Source organism: Anarrhichthys ocellatus, unplaced genomic scaffold (genome assembly GCF_004355925.1).
Source record: "Anarrhichthys ocellatus isolate YVR2014 unplaced genomic scaffold, GSC_Weel_1.0 scaffold29, whole genome shotgun sequence".
Classification (NCBI taxonomy): Eukaryota; Metazoa; Chordata; class Actinopteri; order Perciformes; family Anarhichadidae; genus Anarrhichthys; species Anarrhichthys ocellatus.
This window is the reverse complement of record NW_022280059.1, coordinates 3,315,131-3,331,232: the sequence shown is the minus strand read 5'-3', so window position 1 is coordinate 3,331,232 and position 16,102 is coordinate 3,315,131. Positions and strand designations below refer to the sequence as shown.

General features: G+C 40.5%; 5 protein-coding genes across 6 annotated transcripts in view; 4 read left to right on the top strand and 1 right to left on the bottom strand.

Moving 5' to 3' along the window:
- The first annotated feature begins 32 nt into the window (after positions 1–32).
- c15h3orf52 (chromosome 15 C3orf52 homolog) lies at positions 33–3,964 on the top strand. 2 transcript variants are annotated; one of them, XM_031863661.1, is made up of 6 exons: positions 33–889; positions 1,160–1,237; positions 1,797–1,908; positions 2,250–2,362; positions 3,050–3,120; positions 3,243–3,964. In XM_031863661.1, the coding sequence occupies exons 1-6, from the start codon at positions 821–823 to the stop codon at positions 3,439–3,441; spliced, it is 642 nt and encodes a 213-aa protein (XP_031719521.1). In that variant the 5' UTR covers positions 33–820; the 3' UTR covers positions 3,442–3,964. The 2 variants fall into 2 exon arrangements, with proteins under 2 accessions (XP_031719521.1, XP_031719520.1); XM_031863660.1 differs by having other exon boundaries at positions 2,202–2,362.
- A 3,665-nt stretch (positions 3,965–7,629) lies between these two features.
- guca1c (guanylate cyclase activator 1C) lies at positions 7,630–9,477 on the top strand. The gene is made up of 4 exons (XM_031863427.1): positions 7,630–7,821; positions 8,354–8,503; positions 9,007–9,094; positions 9,332–9,477. The coding sequence occupies exons 1-4, from the start codon at positions 7,630–7,632 to the stop codon at positions 9,475–9,477; spliced, it is 576 nt and encodes a 191-aa protein (XP_031719287.1).
- Positions 9,478–11,252: 1,775 nt separating this feature from the next.
- On the top strand, positions 11,253–11,996 carry thrsp (thyroid hormone responsive). The gene has a single exon (XM_031863561.1). The coding sequence runs from the start codon at positions 11,322–11,324 to the stop codon at positions 11,739–11,741; it is 420 nt and encodes a 139-aa protein (XP_031719421.1). The 5' UTR covers positions 11,253–11,321; the 3' UTR covers positions 11,742–11,996.
- Positions 11,997–12,047: 51 nt separating this feature from the next.
- Positions 12,048–13,637, bottom strand: ndufc2 (NADH:ubiquinone oxidoreductase subunit C2). Its single transcript, XM_031863562.1, has 3 exons — positions 13,396–13,637; positions 12,776–12,919; positions 12,048–12,236 (listed from the first exon to the last, which is right to left on the bottom strand). The coding sequence occupies exons 1-3, from the start codon at positions 13,532–13,534 to the stop codon at positions 12,187–12,189; spliced, it is 333 nt and encodes a 110-aa protein (XP_031719422.1). The 5' UTR covers positions 13,535–13,637; the 3' UTR covers positions 12,048–12,186.
- Positions 13,638–14,346: 709 nt separating this feature from the next.
- Positions 14,347–16,102, top strand: part of rab30 (RAB30, member RAS oncogene family) — a 14,064-nt gene continuing 12,308 nt past the window's right edge. Inside the window, exons 1-3 of the mRNA XM_031863560.1 lie at positions 14,347–14,481; positions 15,710–15,808; positions 15,898–15,981. Coding sequence (XP_031719420.1) covers positions 15,716–15,808; positions 15,898–15,981 — 177 coding nt within the window. The 5' untranslated portion in view covers positions 14,347–14,481; positions 15,710–15,715. The remainder of the gene's footprint in view (positions 14,482–15,709; positions 15,809–15,897; positions 15,982–16,102) is intronic.

Genomic DNA, 16,102 nt, shown 5'->3' with positions numbered 1-16,102 from the left:
TATCTATATCTATATATTTCTATATCTATCCCTCACTGTGAAAGGTTTGTGACTTTCCTGTTTAATTGAATTGACAAGTATGGCCGATTTGTGTTTTAGGCCTCTGTAATTACCTTAATATATTCAACATAATTCAGATATATCAAAATATTACTATCATCAAAGGCATCTTGACTGAGGACTTGCAGTTGACAAAGTCGAAAGAGAAAGACAACATTCTCCAACAGGCATGTTGACTCTTCATACGTCAGCTTTTATTTGGTTACACAAATCATAACGTCATCGAAGCATTTACCTGGGCGAAAAAAACTTGATGAATCCGCGTGCATATTTCAAATACGTACAGGCAAAGTTGCCTACGGTACGAATGAGTGTTTATACACTCCGTTTCCGTTATATTTCCTTCATAACTGTCCAAACAAAGGCCGGTGGGGAATCGTAATGCAGTCCCTAAATTCCAAGGAACGTCGGATGTGTGTCATGTCGTCCCATAACTGCCAACGGTTCCTCCCACCCCCGTTTCTTTTGACAACGCCTTCCGACGTCAGCTGCACCGAAACTTGGAAGAAACTCACCTGGCTGGGAAAGAACGAGGAGAAGAAGAAGCAGAAGAAACGAATGGCTTCGTCTGGGGAAAGGAAAAAATAATACATTTAGACAATGCAAACTCGCGACCTGTTTTTGAGGAGTTTTGCACCGGACATGTGACGTTTACTGTCCCGCAGTTTCATTATTTAAAGTTATAGCTCATAGGCACTTCCGGGTTGGGACTTTAGCTAGGATTACAAAACTCCTATTTGGGAGTTGGAAACAACCCAGCATGGACATTGAGCTGCAGGCCATCCGGGAGAATGGGAACGATGGCGCAACATATTCTCCTAATGAACGGGTGAGTTAATGATGGGGTAAAGAAGAGAGTTCATGTTTAGCCTGACTGATTATAATAAGAGTGATAATAATAGTAGTAGTGGTGGTAGTAATAGTAGTGGTATTAGTAATATCTTATAATAAAAAATTGTGATAATATAACTTCTGTGTGTATTGTTACTTTTATTTACTGTGAGGAAACTTATGTTTAGTGGCATCATTTTGCACAAAACATCCCATTGGGGTGTTTATCATTTCATAGCGTTATTTCCCAATAATTGGCTGCTCCTAGATGGCAGCAGGTAATGGAGATGGTGGGGCCTCCAGGATCCCTGCTGCAACGGAGAGAGACGGGTTGCTTTTTGGACAGGTGAGCTCCCATCAAAGCTTGTGCTCCTTTGTTCAGATTTACAGTCTGTTCCAGATATTAGAATAACACATATATTCAGTTTATCATGCATTTTCCATTTCTGTGTCAAAGACACAAACGAAAGCAGCACTCGTTTCTGTGGCAACAACTTCTCTTAGTCACTCATTGTCCGCACTTCTGGATGTGAACGAATCAACACACTGTCCCCTAGAATAGATGACGTTTCTAGTAAAGGGAGGGAAGTATATGTCTGGTGTGTCTTTTTGTCAGCCTACCAGTAGTAGCGGGGAGACCGTGCCCTCTGACCATACAACAGAAGCTCAAAGGACTCTGGGAAATACATTCTGTCCTCGAAAATTATGCAGACTTTTACTAAAAATAAGTGTTGTGTTTCTGAGGCTTTTCCTTCCACACCTGGAATAAAGGAAGAGTAACTTTTCTATTATCATGCCTCGTGTGATAATTCATTGAGTTATTTTCCCATCCAACCAAATAGTATCAAATTTCAACCCACATGGGGTGCGGCCCCATTGACGAAGCATTTTCATTATGCTTTTAGATGAACTCCCTGTGGAGGATAAGCAGAGAGAGGGTCAGACTATTGCTGATCATCATCTGTATCGTTGTCGTCATCTGTGCTGTGATTGGGATCTCGCTGGCCGTGTGTGCAGGTAAGGTTGCATGATGCGTGTGTTAGATGACGCTGCGTTTATTAAAGAATACCAGCACAATCAAAGTTAAGGTCAGGTTTCAAAGTTTGATAAAGTACTTTGAGCTTTACCAAGGCAATTTATCATAGTGTAGAGTGCAAACGTTACACGGTTATGGCCAGCTGAAGGCCAGAGTGTGAGTTATTTTGAAATGCTCATGCAAGAACACATCAACATTTTCAGAAGTATAAAACAATTCAAAGCTGATGATAACATTACGTGCCAACGCTTTGACCAATTTCCTCTTTGAGCAGCGATCCATGTGGATGGGGATGAGAACTTTGACAGTTCGTTGTTTACAGTTCCTCGGTCTTTCAATGGGAGCTTCCAACTGCCCAATCGGGTCTTCACGGAGGAACTTTCCACGCTCTCATCCAATGAAAGCCAAGCACTCGCTGCTGACCTTCAAGAAAAGGTTTGTGTCGATTATGAGCTGTATTTCAAATAATGTGCTTAATAAATATGAATGAATTGATTGTATTCATAACTCGGTATACTGTATAGGAACAAACATACGGACTTTGGAATACGCTGACAAACATTATTCCTTTATTTTGCTAATGCATCAGTTAATTAATGGTAATAGTAGAAGGGAATAGTTATGCTATTAAGGCACGGTACGGCCATCTTTTTTACATTAAATAGCACATTCATTACAAGTAATAATCAATATGCTTTACATTAACAAGTAATGTACACAAGAACATGATGAATAGCATAAGATAATGCACCAAACATATTTGAAAAAGATGTAAAGGTGTATTTCCTTCCAATGCCGATTCATTAAAACATTTACCCAGAGTTACTCTGTAATCACATTTATATAATATAAGTTTATTTGGGTTTTTTTAAAATGAGAGAGCTGCATAGCCAACTTCATCCACACCTCACAATAACAGCTGTGTAGTATATAAAATGTAACTTCTATCACTTCCAGAAACACCTTCTAAACTGAGACAGTTTTTCCACAAGCTTCGCATAACAAAACCCTGCTCATAGCTGCTGGTACTGAAAGCCCTCCTAAGTGACAGTAGTTTAGTATCGGCCTAAAAGGTTACGCTCTAATTGTTTGCCTCTGCATGTGGGTTTCTGTCCCACGCAGCTAGCCGACCTCTACAGATCCTCCCCTGCCCTGGGACGATACTTCTCCAAAGCTGAGATACAGGCTTTCAGGTGAACAAACATTACACTCACAGGCAGTGTTTATGAACTACATTTATTTTCACCTCTGCTACATGATTTAGCCTTTTGTGGTTTGTAAAAATGTGTGAACTTCTGTTTTACTCTAACCACAGGAACGGGTCAGTCGTCATCGCTGGCTACCAGCTGACGTTTGTCATGCCTGAAGAGCAGCAGGATCAGCTGAGAAACTTCACCCTGAGCAGGGAGATGGTGTACAACGTGTTCAGACAGTTCCTATACGACCAGGAGGCAGATGAGTCGGGGCAGATGTACATTGCTCCAGTTTCCCTCAACATGTTTTTAAGACTCTAGAAAAACTTGTGTATCTCGCTTTCTTTCTCACTGGAGTGAGACACTCCTACAGTGAGGGGGTTGTTCGTGTCAGACTCCTGTGTGATTCTCCCACGGGTCTGCAGAAATGTTGCATTGTGATGCGTCTTTACCACAGGAAGCCACGCGGCCACAGTTACACAAAAGCCGCAGGTCATATGTCTGATCCCATTGTGCGTTCTGTGTAAAAGGCTTTTAGGATTGTTCTTATTTCAATCGATCAACAGTGCATGACCTCTCGGGACTCCAAATAGACATCTATTGTCTAACTGAGTGGTTTCACTCACTCAAAAGAAAATAAGCGTTTTATCGAGTGTATGAAATACATTTTTCCATATTGCATTGGAGACTTTATTACTGTGCCTTGTTTAACTGCAACTGTAAATGTCAATGCTGTAATTATTTATATTCATTCCCTGACTATCATGTATGACCATTTGTACAAAACCTGTGCCTGAAATTGTTTAAAAAAAAAAAAAAATAGAAATATATGTGTTTATATTTGCATATCTGTGCCGTTATTTCCCGACATCAGACATTATTTGCAAACCAAAACTGTGGAACATTTGCCTATAGAGCAACAAACACTGCGGAGAACTGCACAGGGAAATGAGCCTGCTGCTGCGACCATTTCGGAAGTAAAGGCTAAGCATGCTAATAATAACTGCGCTCCCTCTATAAATAGCTTTATAGAGGGAGCGCACCGGGCCCAGGTGCCTCCACTTAGGGCGATCACCACCTCTGGTACCTGCTGCCTTAAAGGAACACAAACAAGTAACCAAGATAGGGAACCGTCACAGTGATCATGTCAACATAGATAGATGGATAGATAGATACGTTATTCATTGCCAGGGAGAAATTAGTTTGTCAGTCTTCTAATAAGATTACAGCTGTCATTAATGTTTTGTGGCAAAGTATCTGGTCACAAACAGACATTCTTCACATGCACTACAGGGTTATTATAGGCGTCCCCTCAGCTGATAGTGCTCCGTACAAGACTTCATGGAAAGAGCTTAAGTTTGAGTCATTTTTATGGTAAGAAGAACTCACCTGGTAAAGGTTTGAATAAAATAACCATGTAATATCATTTACAAGGCCTATTATTTCTAAAATACAGAATATTTGTACAGATACATTTAATTGTCAGAGCTGAAAGTTAGAGTTATTACAGTCATTCAGTTACAGTATAACTAATCAGAGTCATCTTTTCTACAATGGACTCAATAAAAGAAGATATATCTAGATATGGTGTAAACAAATATAGCATTGACATAGAATTGATACTTGAAGATACATTTTGGAGTTTTGAATAGCAATACATTATTATTCAGACAGCACTGCATATAAAAAAGATCTAACCCCACAGAGAACCAGTCGAGTTTTATTGAGGACCTAATACTGGCTATTCAGAAAAAGCACAATTAGAATTTGAAAACATTATTGTGTATGACATAAAGTCCTAATAGTATTGTATTCAGAATGAGCTACTGAGCATGTTGTGACCCTGGGTCACCTTTTCCAGAAGGGGAGATGTATTTACACGTGCAGTCCTGGCTGCATGACAGTCACATGCTGGTCAAAAGATCAAGTTTAAACAGCAGTGCATCAGTGGAATCCAAGAGATTTCGACAGTTTATTACTGTACATAAAACCAGATCACGCCACCTGCTCTATGAAACCTTCAAAGAGTGCAAATGTTGGGATAAAGAAGAATAGATTAGACTAGACTGGATTCATTGATTTTAAATGGACAACTTGAATTGACTTAAGCGGCTTGCAGGTATTCAGAGTTTAGAAGAGTTTCTGCATGTGTCCATCTCTGTTCTGTTAAAGTAAACACTTTCTAATAATAATCGTCTGAAGCCAGATTAACTATAATAAGCCTTGTGAGCTTCGATAGCCTGGCTTAAACACCACCACTGCCTGTCCTTTGTCAAACTCATGATCCTCTGAGGTTGGTCATGCAAAGTCACTAGATCAGCCATGGGTCAGTACTGGTTAAACATGTATTCATCCATTGTGTGTGCAGAGTTGTTATATTGACTCAAAGTCTGTCACTGATCATATCTATTCTATAAAAATAGTACATAAAGCAGATTTTCATCATAAGGCTTGAGTTACTTCTTACTTGTTTGATAACCGTAATCATGTTGTTATTTTAGGGTCAGTGGCAAAGATGATTGTTAAAGCACAATACTTTTTTTTCTTCTTGTCACTGAGAGAAAAAAAAAAGGCAAGGCAAGACCATTTTATTTTTATAGAACATTTAATTGCACTCAATGTGCTTTACAATAAAGTGCATACAGCAACAAAGTATATTAAAGCAGGGACGGATGGGTCCTCGCCCCTTGTGCACATCTGCAGTACTGGCAGGCTTCCAACAGCTATAACCTATAAAAATGTCCCGCCGCTAGATCGATGCCGTTCAACGGAAACACTTTGCCTCCTTACACATCGTAGAATGAAAATCAACACGCTAACGTAACGGCTAACTTCCTGTCGGGCGAAAACATTTTGTGAACATCAAAGGAATTACGTTTCAGAGCGCTATGGAGCCCACTGGCCACAGCCGAGCCCGATCAATAGAAGTTTGCAATTTTTGCCAGTTCTGAAGCTAATCCAATTTTTTTTTGCATTTTTGAGCATCCTAAGCCCCTCAAAAAATGCAATTGTGCAGCAGAAAATATATTAAAATCGCTTCAAAAATAATAGGTTCCTCGCAATTTCAAAGCCAGGCACTGTTTTAGTGCTTCATAAGATACCAGAGCAACAACAAGGCTGACAACCAGCCACCCTGCAAAAGACACACACACACACACACACACACACACACACACACACACACACACACACACACACACACACACACACACACACACACACACAAACCCACACACCAGCTCAGGCTGACCTTGGAGGTCTGACTGAAACACAGTCAGTGAGCAGGTAAACAATGAAGTCATTTTTAATGCATTTTTCTGCCTCATTCTCCTTTCTGATAATGAAATAGATCCATCAGAGTGCATCTGACCTCTGGCTAACACTGTTCCTAATTTGTTGACGCACCAGGAAAACTTAAGTTCAACATGCTTTGAGTGTTCAATTTTAATTTCAGTGAAAAATAGACACTTTTATATATTTATATATTTATAATAGACACACTATCTCGTGTGTCCCAAACACATGGGACATATGCTCTCCTGCAGCATCCCTCAATGATGTAAGCTCCTTAAGTGTCTGGCCTTTTCACCCCTGACCTAATATCATTATTAATCATTATTGAGCTATCAGCATTATAACCTTATTGCTTCCTTCAATTTGGATGCTGCTTTCGTTCATTGTATCTTTAAAAATAGGGCAACAAAAGACCCTAGAAAGGACAGGCCTCTAATGCAAATAAGCAAACAATTTAAAATGTCTGATTAGCTTTTGGGAAAAGAAAGCACATGCGTATACATGTTTCTCCTTTTATGTAAAATACCCAGTATGACCATATCAATCATTGAGTATAAATAACTTGATGTAATATTTCATAAGAAGCGTAGTATGTGTTTTGTAGCTCATAAATAACACCTAGTCTGTTTATGTGTGTAAAGAGGATGAGTTAGGAGGACGAATTCCCTCGGTTAATTCCCTGAGGAATCCCAGACGTGTGAGACAACCCTAGAGAGTGGACCTTTAGATTATTTATTTGCATGCATTAAGACATGTGGCTATGCAGGTGACAATGCAAAATAACGGAATGAAAATACCTCACTAAATGGCAATGTAAAACTGCAAAAAAGAAAAAGCAAATGAATATATAAAAGATAGAAAAAAGAAATGAAATGAAACGTTGTCCCACAGCTCCATGACTGAAGTCTTCATTTCAACTCAACCCTGTGTTTCTCTGAAAGCTTCCCTTATTACACATAAGAGTCCGACCTCCTTGGATATTGGTAACTAAGCCCACTTCAGTCATATAACATGCAATGTCCTAAGACGACTGCATTATCCCATTAAAGGGTTATCTCTGCTTTTGGCTGAGGCAAGACTTAAAGATTAAGGTGGTCGTTGCATGGGATTTCAACCCGACCTCAGTGCTGCTGGTGCTCTGTAGGAACACTGTCCTCTGCATCACCTCTAGCTTTCTGCAGGGTTGTGGTCCAAATCGAAACCTCTTGAGGAATAATGGGCGCCCACAACAGCCTCGATGATATCTTGGAGGAGGATATGCACCACTGGTACACCAAATTCATGAAGGAGTCTCCTTCGGGACTCATAACGCTCTTTGAGCTCAAAACAATTCTCCAAATGACCGGTATGACAGAGGAGGCCAGCAGCTATGTGGACCAGATCTTCGTCACCTTTGACATGGATGGGGTAAGGAAACACCTGCAGCAGATCTCTTCTTCCCTGTTCAGGAAAAAAATGGATTGTGGGACACCCATTAAAGTCTGGTCAGCCCGGTAACAATTTGCCAACTGACGAGACAGTGGCTTGGGCAAATCCTGATGCACAAAGTAATACTTTTATCAGGAATTCCATGCGGTGGGAAATAAGAGGCTCCCTGTATTATTTTGAATAGTTTAACGTGAACAGCATGACATTTTAAAGGGAATGTTCAGAGAGTGCAGAGGCCTCTGGATTCTTCTCTACTTTGTGGGTCTTTCACAAAGCTTAGGACGAAAGGTCAAAAATCATAATCGTACACAAAATACTGTGTCTGTTAATATCGGCTATCGTTTCATCAGAATTGCATTAGCCCCATAGCCCTTGCGTAGAATCATAAAACGCCAAATGATACAATTTTTCTTTTGAAAATCCTAATTGAAATTCATGTTGATGTTGATTTGGTAGCAGGTGGATTCAAAGTCCTTCCCCCTAACTCTGTCTTTCATGTGTCCATTTGCAGGATGGCTACATAGACTTTGTGGAATACATTGCAGCAATAAGTTTGTTGCTGAAAGGAGAAATTAACCAGAAACTAAAGTGGTACTTCAAGCTCTTTGATCAAGATGGAAATGGGAAAATTGACAAGCAGGAAATGGAGACTATATTCCAGGTACAGTATATTTTCTCTGAATATTCCATAATTAGAGTGTTGCAGATCTACGGAACTGAGCAGCTCAAAGTTTCTTGAATTGCAAAGCATCAGAAGCTCTGCTCTGAAAGAGGAGAAACGGGCCATGAATTAGACATGACACATAATCCAGGTGGGCTTCTTATCTTACCACGAGTCTAAATTTGGCCATGCCTACAACCTAATTCAGTCACGAAAGCATACAGTAATCACCCCACAGAGTACACAACAACTTTTCACCGTTTCACCTTTCTATTAATACACACAAATCATTTAATGCCATGGTCGTAGGACTAGTCATCGTTTCAGAATCAGTATGTGTGAAAGTTCCATTATACAGTTAAATTACCATTAGTTTAACTTACTACTCACTTATTAAATGCATTCAGTAGCTGTTTGAAGAAAGGCAGAGTGTTTTGTTTAAATAATAGACCTTTGCCAGAGTCCATTTAACTAAGAGTTAACTGTGTAAACTCTTCTATCAGGCCATTCAAGATATCACCAGATGTTGCGACGTGCCTCCAGAAGAGATTGTGACTCTTGTATATGAGAAGATTGATGTCCACGGAGAAGGTAAGGGATATTTTACTGTCAAGCCATGGACATACGTAGTGATTGTTAAAAATGTATTGTCAGTGTTCGTGGTTAGAAGTAAAGTCACCATGACCAGCCCGGCCCAGTGAAATATTGCATGAATATGAGGCATTAATTAACCCTCTAGTAGTAAATGTCCTTACATGTGATCATTTTACAATAATAATCCCCTAATGTTTGTAATGCGTTGACGCCCTTGCTGTCCTTTCTCCTCAGGTGAGCTGACACTGGAGGAGTTCATCAGTGGAGCCAGGGATCATCCCGACATCACGGATATGCTCGCCAAGATGATGGATCTTACCAACGTTCTGGAAATCATTATTAGAGGTCAACAGAATAATGCCGTAAAACTGAATCCGTGATCAGCGAGCCGGACTGTGTGGAGAGCTGATATTGTGTTTGGAGGATTTTCAGAATGCAGCAGTGTGAAGGAAATATTGAATGTGCTTGATTGGTAAAGAGCCTGAACTGACTGAGCAGTCCCACGCAGACAGGATCGCTCTGTACATCGCCCCCCCAAGGGAGGCGGATAATTTGTCCTTTTCCCTCTGCTTGTGCTCTCACACTTCTTGGACGACGGCCCTTCAGTTCTGTGAAGTTTAAAAACATTTTAACAAGGGGATGTGTTTGGAGAGTCTCAGTGACGGGTGATCTGCTTTCAGGTTCCCATCATGGTTCCAGTAGACGCTGCAAAGCACGGTGAATGACTTCGACTTACTTTATTAAGACACGGAACCATTGTATGGGACTCTTGGTTTGCAGAACTCTCAGTCACAAGAAGACGGCTGACAAACTCTTTGTGATTTTCTGCCATCTATGACATAATTACAGCATATGGGTGTTTACATATTAACACTGTTTAAAGTTAAAATCTAAAACACTCACTTGTTCTTTTTTTGTGTTATTGCTCACGTGAGATCTGCATGAGAACTACACTGTTGCTCGTTTGAAAACTGGATGGTAACTGAATATCGATGTCGTAACTGAATGTAAAAATATTTGACGTGCAATGTTATGTTTTACTGTATTTTACAATAATTAAGGTTACAATGTTGCCTTAAAAATCAATACATTTTTGAAAAATAAAAAAAACATGTACTTTTCTTCTTTCTTTAAAAGTGTGCAGGAGACAGATACAGGGTTGGGAGTTAAACTCTCACATTACAGGCACCTTCTGTGTCTCATTGAGGCTTAATAGCTAAGTATATATATTTTATTAATATATCAACTTATGGTTCACAGAGATGGTAAATCTGTTAAGACCTGATTGTTGAAAGAATACAGGGTTTGTCACTAAGGGAGTCTATCTATTCTGGCCAAATCCATCACTCTTCTCAGCTCATTATTATCAGTTGAATTCAATGTGCAAACTTCCTGTATGTCACTGCATGGACATACTGTATATTTACAATCCTACCTGAATCCAAGAGCAACTACCACATTCTAAAAGTGATTAGCTGTGTCTTTTCATGTGACACAACCTGGTATTTTGTGTTCAGGGTGGTGCTTGGCTCCTCTTCTGAACTAGTCGGCCAAGGCACAGACTGTCTGCAGAGCTTTCAATTCCATTTGAGCGGAAAATCCCAGAGCTCTTCTCACACATGAAAGAACCGTTATTATCCAATTTAGTTTGGAGGGGAACCAGACCTAGAAACAAATGTTTTCACCCAGGCCCACCTGGGCCCTTTCTTCATTATTATGAATATATTAGAGCCATTATAAAGCAATATTATGCGCAAACAGTAGACAGAAGAACAAGTAGTTCAGGCCTTTAAGATGAACAGTGAGGTTATATTTGTTTAGTCTAAATGTGTCCTCCCTCAGCTCATATTTACTCTTAGATTAATGCATACAAACCCATGTTACCACTTCATACTGAGGCCATTCAAACATTATGGTCTGCATGGTTAATGATTTGACAGGGGTACATTTTAGCACACACTGGTCAGACATTATTATGACCTCGGAGATATTGCAGGTTGTGTAAAACAAATAAAGATAAGAGTTTGACTTTACAAAGCACTCAAAGCAAACTCAGATCCCGAAATGCATCAGGTGATGCGATTACATAACCGCGCTGATCAACCCACCTATGCTCCTCGTATAAATTGCCCAGCATCTGCTCTCGAGGCTTTGCGCTGCACACTGCTTCCCTACTGTAAGCCACCACAGCACGAGGAGCAGCCGACCACATCCAACTGAAACCATGCAGTCTGCCGATGCCAAATTCAACAAGAACAGCCTGCTCTTGGCTCTGAGAGGGTACAGCTCAGCTGTCAGTGACATGGAGCAGACCGTTCTCCTGCCGAGCCTGCTGCGAGATGTGCCCACTGACGAGGCGTGGGACTGTGAAGCTACAGAGGAGTCCTGCAGAGACCTGTATAGCAACTATCTGATGCTCAAGGCCATAAGAACCACGGCGGAGAGCAGCCTGGTTCTCCTGGACGACCACACGGCCAAGACCAACGCAGCGCTCGACAAGACCCTGGAGCCACTCCTGGACACGGATCCTGAAACTCTCTTCCGCTTCCACCTGATAGGACTGTTTTCTGTGATGAATGACCTCACCAAGAAGACTCAGAGCCTCACTGTGAAATATATGGACATCATTGGAGTGGCAAATTAGAAAGCGTTGTAAGATATGTGGATTTCAAGCAAAAGAAAAATACGGTGTTTGTAAAAGTGCTGTTTATGTAGCAAAGTCACCTGAACATGTCAAATGTCAGAAGTGTTTACATTCTGTGACCCAATGCTTCTATGGAACGAACATGCATTGTCAATAATGATCAATTCTATCTCCTCACAACTGTAATAGTCCCTTGGAAACTATGTCTAGGAGATATGTCAAAATGTTGATTGATTAAATGATCATGAGACAAGAGATCAGTGTTCTACTTTTATGTTCAAACACACAAACGCATCATGCTTATTGTTGAATTCAGGTATTTCTTTTATTTACACAACTACTCTTCTCACAATAAATGACAGATTTCACAAAAACACCACTCAAGACAGGTGGTAGTCTACAAGTGTTTCCTCGCTCCCTCTTCCATCTCACCAGCTGCCGACACTTAGCGCACAGGATGGAAAGGCTCGACGATCTCTGCGAAGGTCTTTTTTTCTGGGGAGATAAAAGAAATGGAGAGAAAGGTTACACACATACATGGGCCACCAAGTTCCAAAATTCTATCTAAAGTCTTACAAATGTGGTATTGTTCTTCAAACACTACATAAACTGGGCACAAACTACACAGCTTGGGGCTTCATACCCTCATATTGACCACGTTCTAAAATCCCAGTCTGTTGTCAGCATAGGATTACTGTTAATAATGGTAATATATATAATAAATGTGCAATAGAACAACAAACCATGAAGGAAAAGGGTAAATAAAAATATGCTGAATAAGAAAATGTATCCATACAGAGCACTACATGCTTCTACCGATAAATGTACAGATAACCCCTCTGACCTATCGTTTCCCCTGTTTAATGAAACACCACCTGACAACTATCATGCCACAAATATTCATCAAATAACATCCCTCCCATGTGTATAATAACTAAATATCAAGAGACGTGCTGGAACATTAACCCTAAAGACAGCTGTAGTGTTGGGTTCTTGTGTCTTCTGTTGGACTAAAGCACTGATAATTCACTTACCCTTTGCTGCAAATTCCTCTGGGTGGAGTCTGATGTACTCGCTCATATCTCGATCAAGTTTGGCGAAAGTGTAATTCTCATATTTTGTAAGGTGGTAGCCGATGAACCAACCAATGGTTGCCAATAGGAATTGTCGGTGAACACCTAAAAAAGGCAAACAGGACAGATGATATGATTGCATTTTAAGCACATAATGTGACAATACTATAATATGAACTTTGCACTGAAAACACAAATACAAGCTTTTATTTGCTTATGTGGAACCTCAAGCTTGCACCTTATACTTTTCAAACTAAGGAACAAGTCACCTGGTACTGACATCAAGTGAAATAAAGTAAAATAAGTAGACAATATACAGTTTGGGTCTTTAAAAGGGAAGCGCTGAAATTTGATGATCATAGAACATTATTTAGATTAGACATTTGAGACCAGAGGTAGACTTTCAGCACCATAATAAAGGGGTCATAACAAGTTACTGTCTTTTATCAAACACCAGGTCGACATTCTGTTGTGCACCAGTTGTTTTTAAGGATTTTTATTAAACGTTGCATTCGCTTGAGAGGAAAGTGAAACACCGTAGACACGATGAAGTGTGGAAGACAGCTAACAAACATGCTAACCTGACTTCATCGGTGGCCTGTGGTTGATGGCATTATGGAGCATCGCAGAGCACCAGCCGACGCCTGCGAGCCACAGAGAGTTCCTGTTGGCGACGGACGGAGGAGGGAGAGACTTCCCGAGGTCTGGAACAAACCCCATGCTAACAAATTCAGATATTCAAGTGACCTCCCAGCGTTTACTTTTCGGCTATCACCTCTCGTAGGAAGTCAAGGGCATGCTGCGCAACCAAATAAGACGTCCGGGCACAAACAAACGAGAGCCGCTTCAGGTCCGCCTGTTCTGTTTCCTAGCAACCAACGCCAGAAGACTTTACATTTAGCAATGAGGAGATTACTTTTCGATAACATTACTGTGATTGGATTGTCTCATAAAATACACCCACATAACACTCTTACCCACATACGTTAAGAGGGACATTTACATGACACGAGCAGTTGACTGGACCACTAACGTTACTAACGTTAGCTTATGTTGTAAACGTTAGTTAGCTTAGCTAGTAACAGTCAACAGTAACGTTACTGTAGCCGGACCAGTATTATTATTACCAGCAGGCTGTTGTCCTAACATTCACGATAACGTACAAAAGCTGCAAAACACCGGAAACCAGAGTGCACCAGTTGAAGAATCCCCCTTTTACAAAAGCGTTGCCTCATGTCTGTGTGTGTTTAACGTGTGTATCTTTGTATCTTTGTGGTCTAAGTTATATAACAAGTTATGAGCCGAGCACCCTGCAGAGTTTATCCTGGCTGCACAGCCGACAAAACTTTACATAATAAAATAGTGTTTTCTCTATGCGATGCAGTGAAGTAAAAGCATAATATTTAACAGCGCAGAAATACTTAAGCTACAGCTCCACAGAATAGCGCTGAAGTGCAGTAATAGAGTAGATGTACTGAGTTACTTTGCATGCGAGCTGATGACATCATTGAGTGCAGTCCTCCTCCTCCTCCTCCTCACACAGACAGACCGCTGCTGAGGAAACAGCCAGAGGAACGATGCCCTGCCCAGCAGCGGCTTTGCCTGTTTGATGAGGTGACCTATGCATACCGAGTAGTGATAAGTCCGGGGATCTCCCCGTGTTTCTGGTAAGTGAAAACTCTTCCCAAACTCCATTCTCAGGGCTCACTTGGATTTTTTCTCTCCTGCATCTGCAGACTATAGTGCCAAAATGGCTAGAGTCACACGGCATAGCTGCTTGTTGCTACTCTCGCTAGCTTCGCCTTAATGGCTGTCAACTCAGACTGAACATGAAGCATTGTTAGGAACAAATGTAACGTCGGCTGAGTTTGAGTGCGTGCAAAATGCTACAATGTTACTTTATTTTACAAAACGAGGTGAAACGACGGAGGAGGAAATGCGACACAGGGAGCAATCTATGTGCAAGCGGTATCAGTTTAACGAAACCCTAAAATATGGTTTATTGTATCCAGGTTGGTATTTAATGCATCACGTCGTCTTGCAAGCAGCAGCTTGATTTCTGAAATTGTTAATTTTTTTCCTTCTAACAACGACATATTTAGTTTCCATGCACGTATAGGCCCGACCCTCAGTGCTGGTACCGTAGCAAATGTAACGCTACTGCAGATAATTAAATTTTTTTTTTATATAATTGGTTTACATGCATTTTAAACGCCGCTGTGTTGTGTGTTGACGCTGACAAGAGACACCGAGATCCATTAGCTCAACATTTGTGCTTCATAATGCGGATGATTCGCTCAAACGGTGTCTCGAGCCGCCGTGGCTCCATTATCCACCCAAAGTGGTGCACGGCCCCCCAAAAAACTGCGCTAAGCAGAACTACAATGTGCACACACCACATGCTGTTAAAATGGGAGGAGAACAGCAGAGAAGTGAAATAGGAACATTTTGTTTTTGTAACTATATACTGTTTTCAGAGTCTGCTCAGTGTTCGAGTTTTTCGTGATGGAGCATCGATTGTAAAATACAATTTAATAAAACATGTAGGCCTATTTCATGATTTGTACGAGTAGCCTAGAGAGGTGTAACCAAAACATTAATACACATGTTATTGAACTGAGACTTTATGAACAGAGACTATTGATTTAATTGGAAAATAGATATTTATTTGTATCATACAGTTGCCGGTGCTGTCAGTGTATTTGTGCAAATGGGCTAGATCTGAATTTAAATTGACATTCTGTGGATATGACCCAAGGCATATTTAACACATTATTTAGGTCAGATGCCAGCTGTGATCCCCTGAGCATGCCGGCCTTTCCACCAGTTTCACAATAGTTTTGGTGTTAATTGAATGTTAATGCATTTACTTTGTTCCTTTTTTATTTTTCACAGTTTAGCATGAGCATGGAAGATTATGACTACCTGTTCAAAATAGTTCTGATAGGAAACGCTGGAGTTGGGAAGACATGTCTTGTCCGGCGCTTTACTCAGGTTTGTATCAGTCTGAGCTTCTGTGTTTGAAGTTATTGAATTACAGGGTATTAGAGTATCAGACTTTATATTTCTGCTTTTGTTTTCAGGGCCTTTTCCCACCTGGACAAGGGGCTACTATCGGAGTAGATTTCATGATTAAAACCGTGGAAATCAAAGGGGAGAAGGTCAAGGTACACACACATTTAAATAATTGTGTGTGTGTGTATGTGTGTATATATATATATATATATATATATATATGTGTGTGTATATGTATATATATATATATATATATATATATATATATATATA

Bases quoted from the DNA above. Each gene is read 5' to 3' on its own strand.
- guca1c (XM_031863427.1), top strand. From the start codon at position 7,630: ATGGGCGCCCACAACAGCCTCGATGATATCTTGGAGGAGGATATGCAC. The intron at 7,822-8,353 runs GTAAGGAAACAC...GTCCATTTGCAG, and splicing joins TCACCTTTGACATGGATGGG to GATGGCTACATAGACTTTGT. The intron at 8,504-9,006 runs GTACAGTATATT...CTCTTCTATCAG, and splicing joins AAATGGAGACTATATTCCAG to GCCATTCAAGATATCACCAG.
- c15h3orf52 (XM_031863660.1), top strand. From the start codon at position 821: ATGGACATTGAGCTGCAGGCCATCCGGGAGAATGGGAACGATGGCGCA. The intron at 890-1,159 runs GTGAGTTAATGA...GGCTGCTCCTAG, and splicing joins CATATTCTCCTAATGAACGG to ATGGCAGCAGGTAATGGAGA. The intron at 1,238-1,796 runs GTGAGCTCCCAT...TTATGCTTTTAG, and splicing joins ACGGGTTGCTTTTTGGACAG to ATGAACTCCCTGTGGAGGAT.
- ndufc2 (XM_031863562.1), bottom strand. From the start codon at position 13,534: ATGGGGTTTGTTCCAGACCTCGGGAAGTCTCTCCCTCCTCCGTCCGTC. The intron at 12,920-13,395 runs GTTAGCATGTTT...TGCCTTTTTTAG, and splicing joins CAGGCCACCGATGAAGTCAG to GTGTTCACCGACAATTCCTA. The intron at 12,237-12,775 runs GTAAGTGAATTA...TTATCTCCCCAG, and splicing joins AGAGGAATTTGCAGCAAAGG to AAAAAAAGACCTTCGCAGAG.
- thrsp (XM_031863561.1), top strand. From the start codon at position 11,322: ATGCAGTCTGCCGATGCCAAATTCAACAAGAACAGCCTGCTCTTGGCT.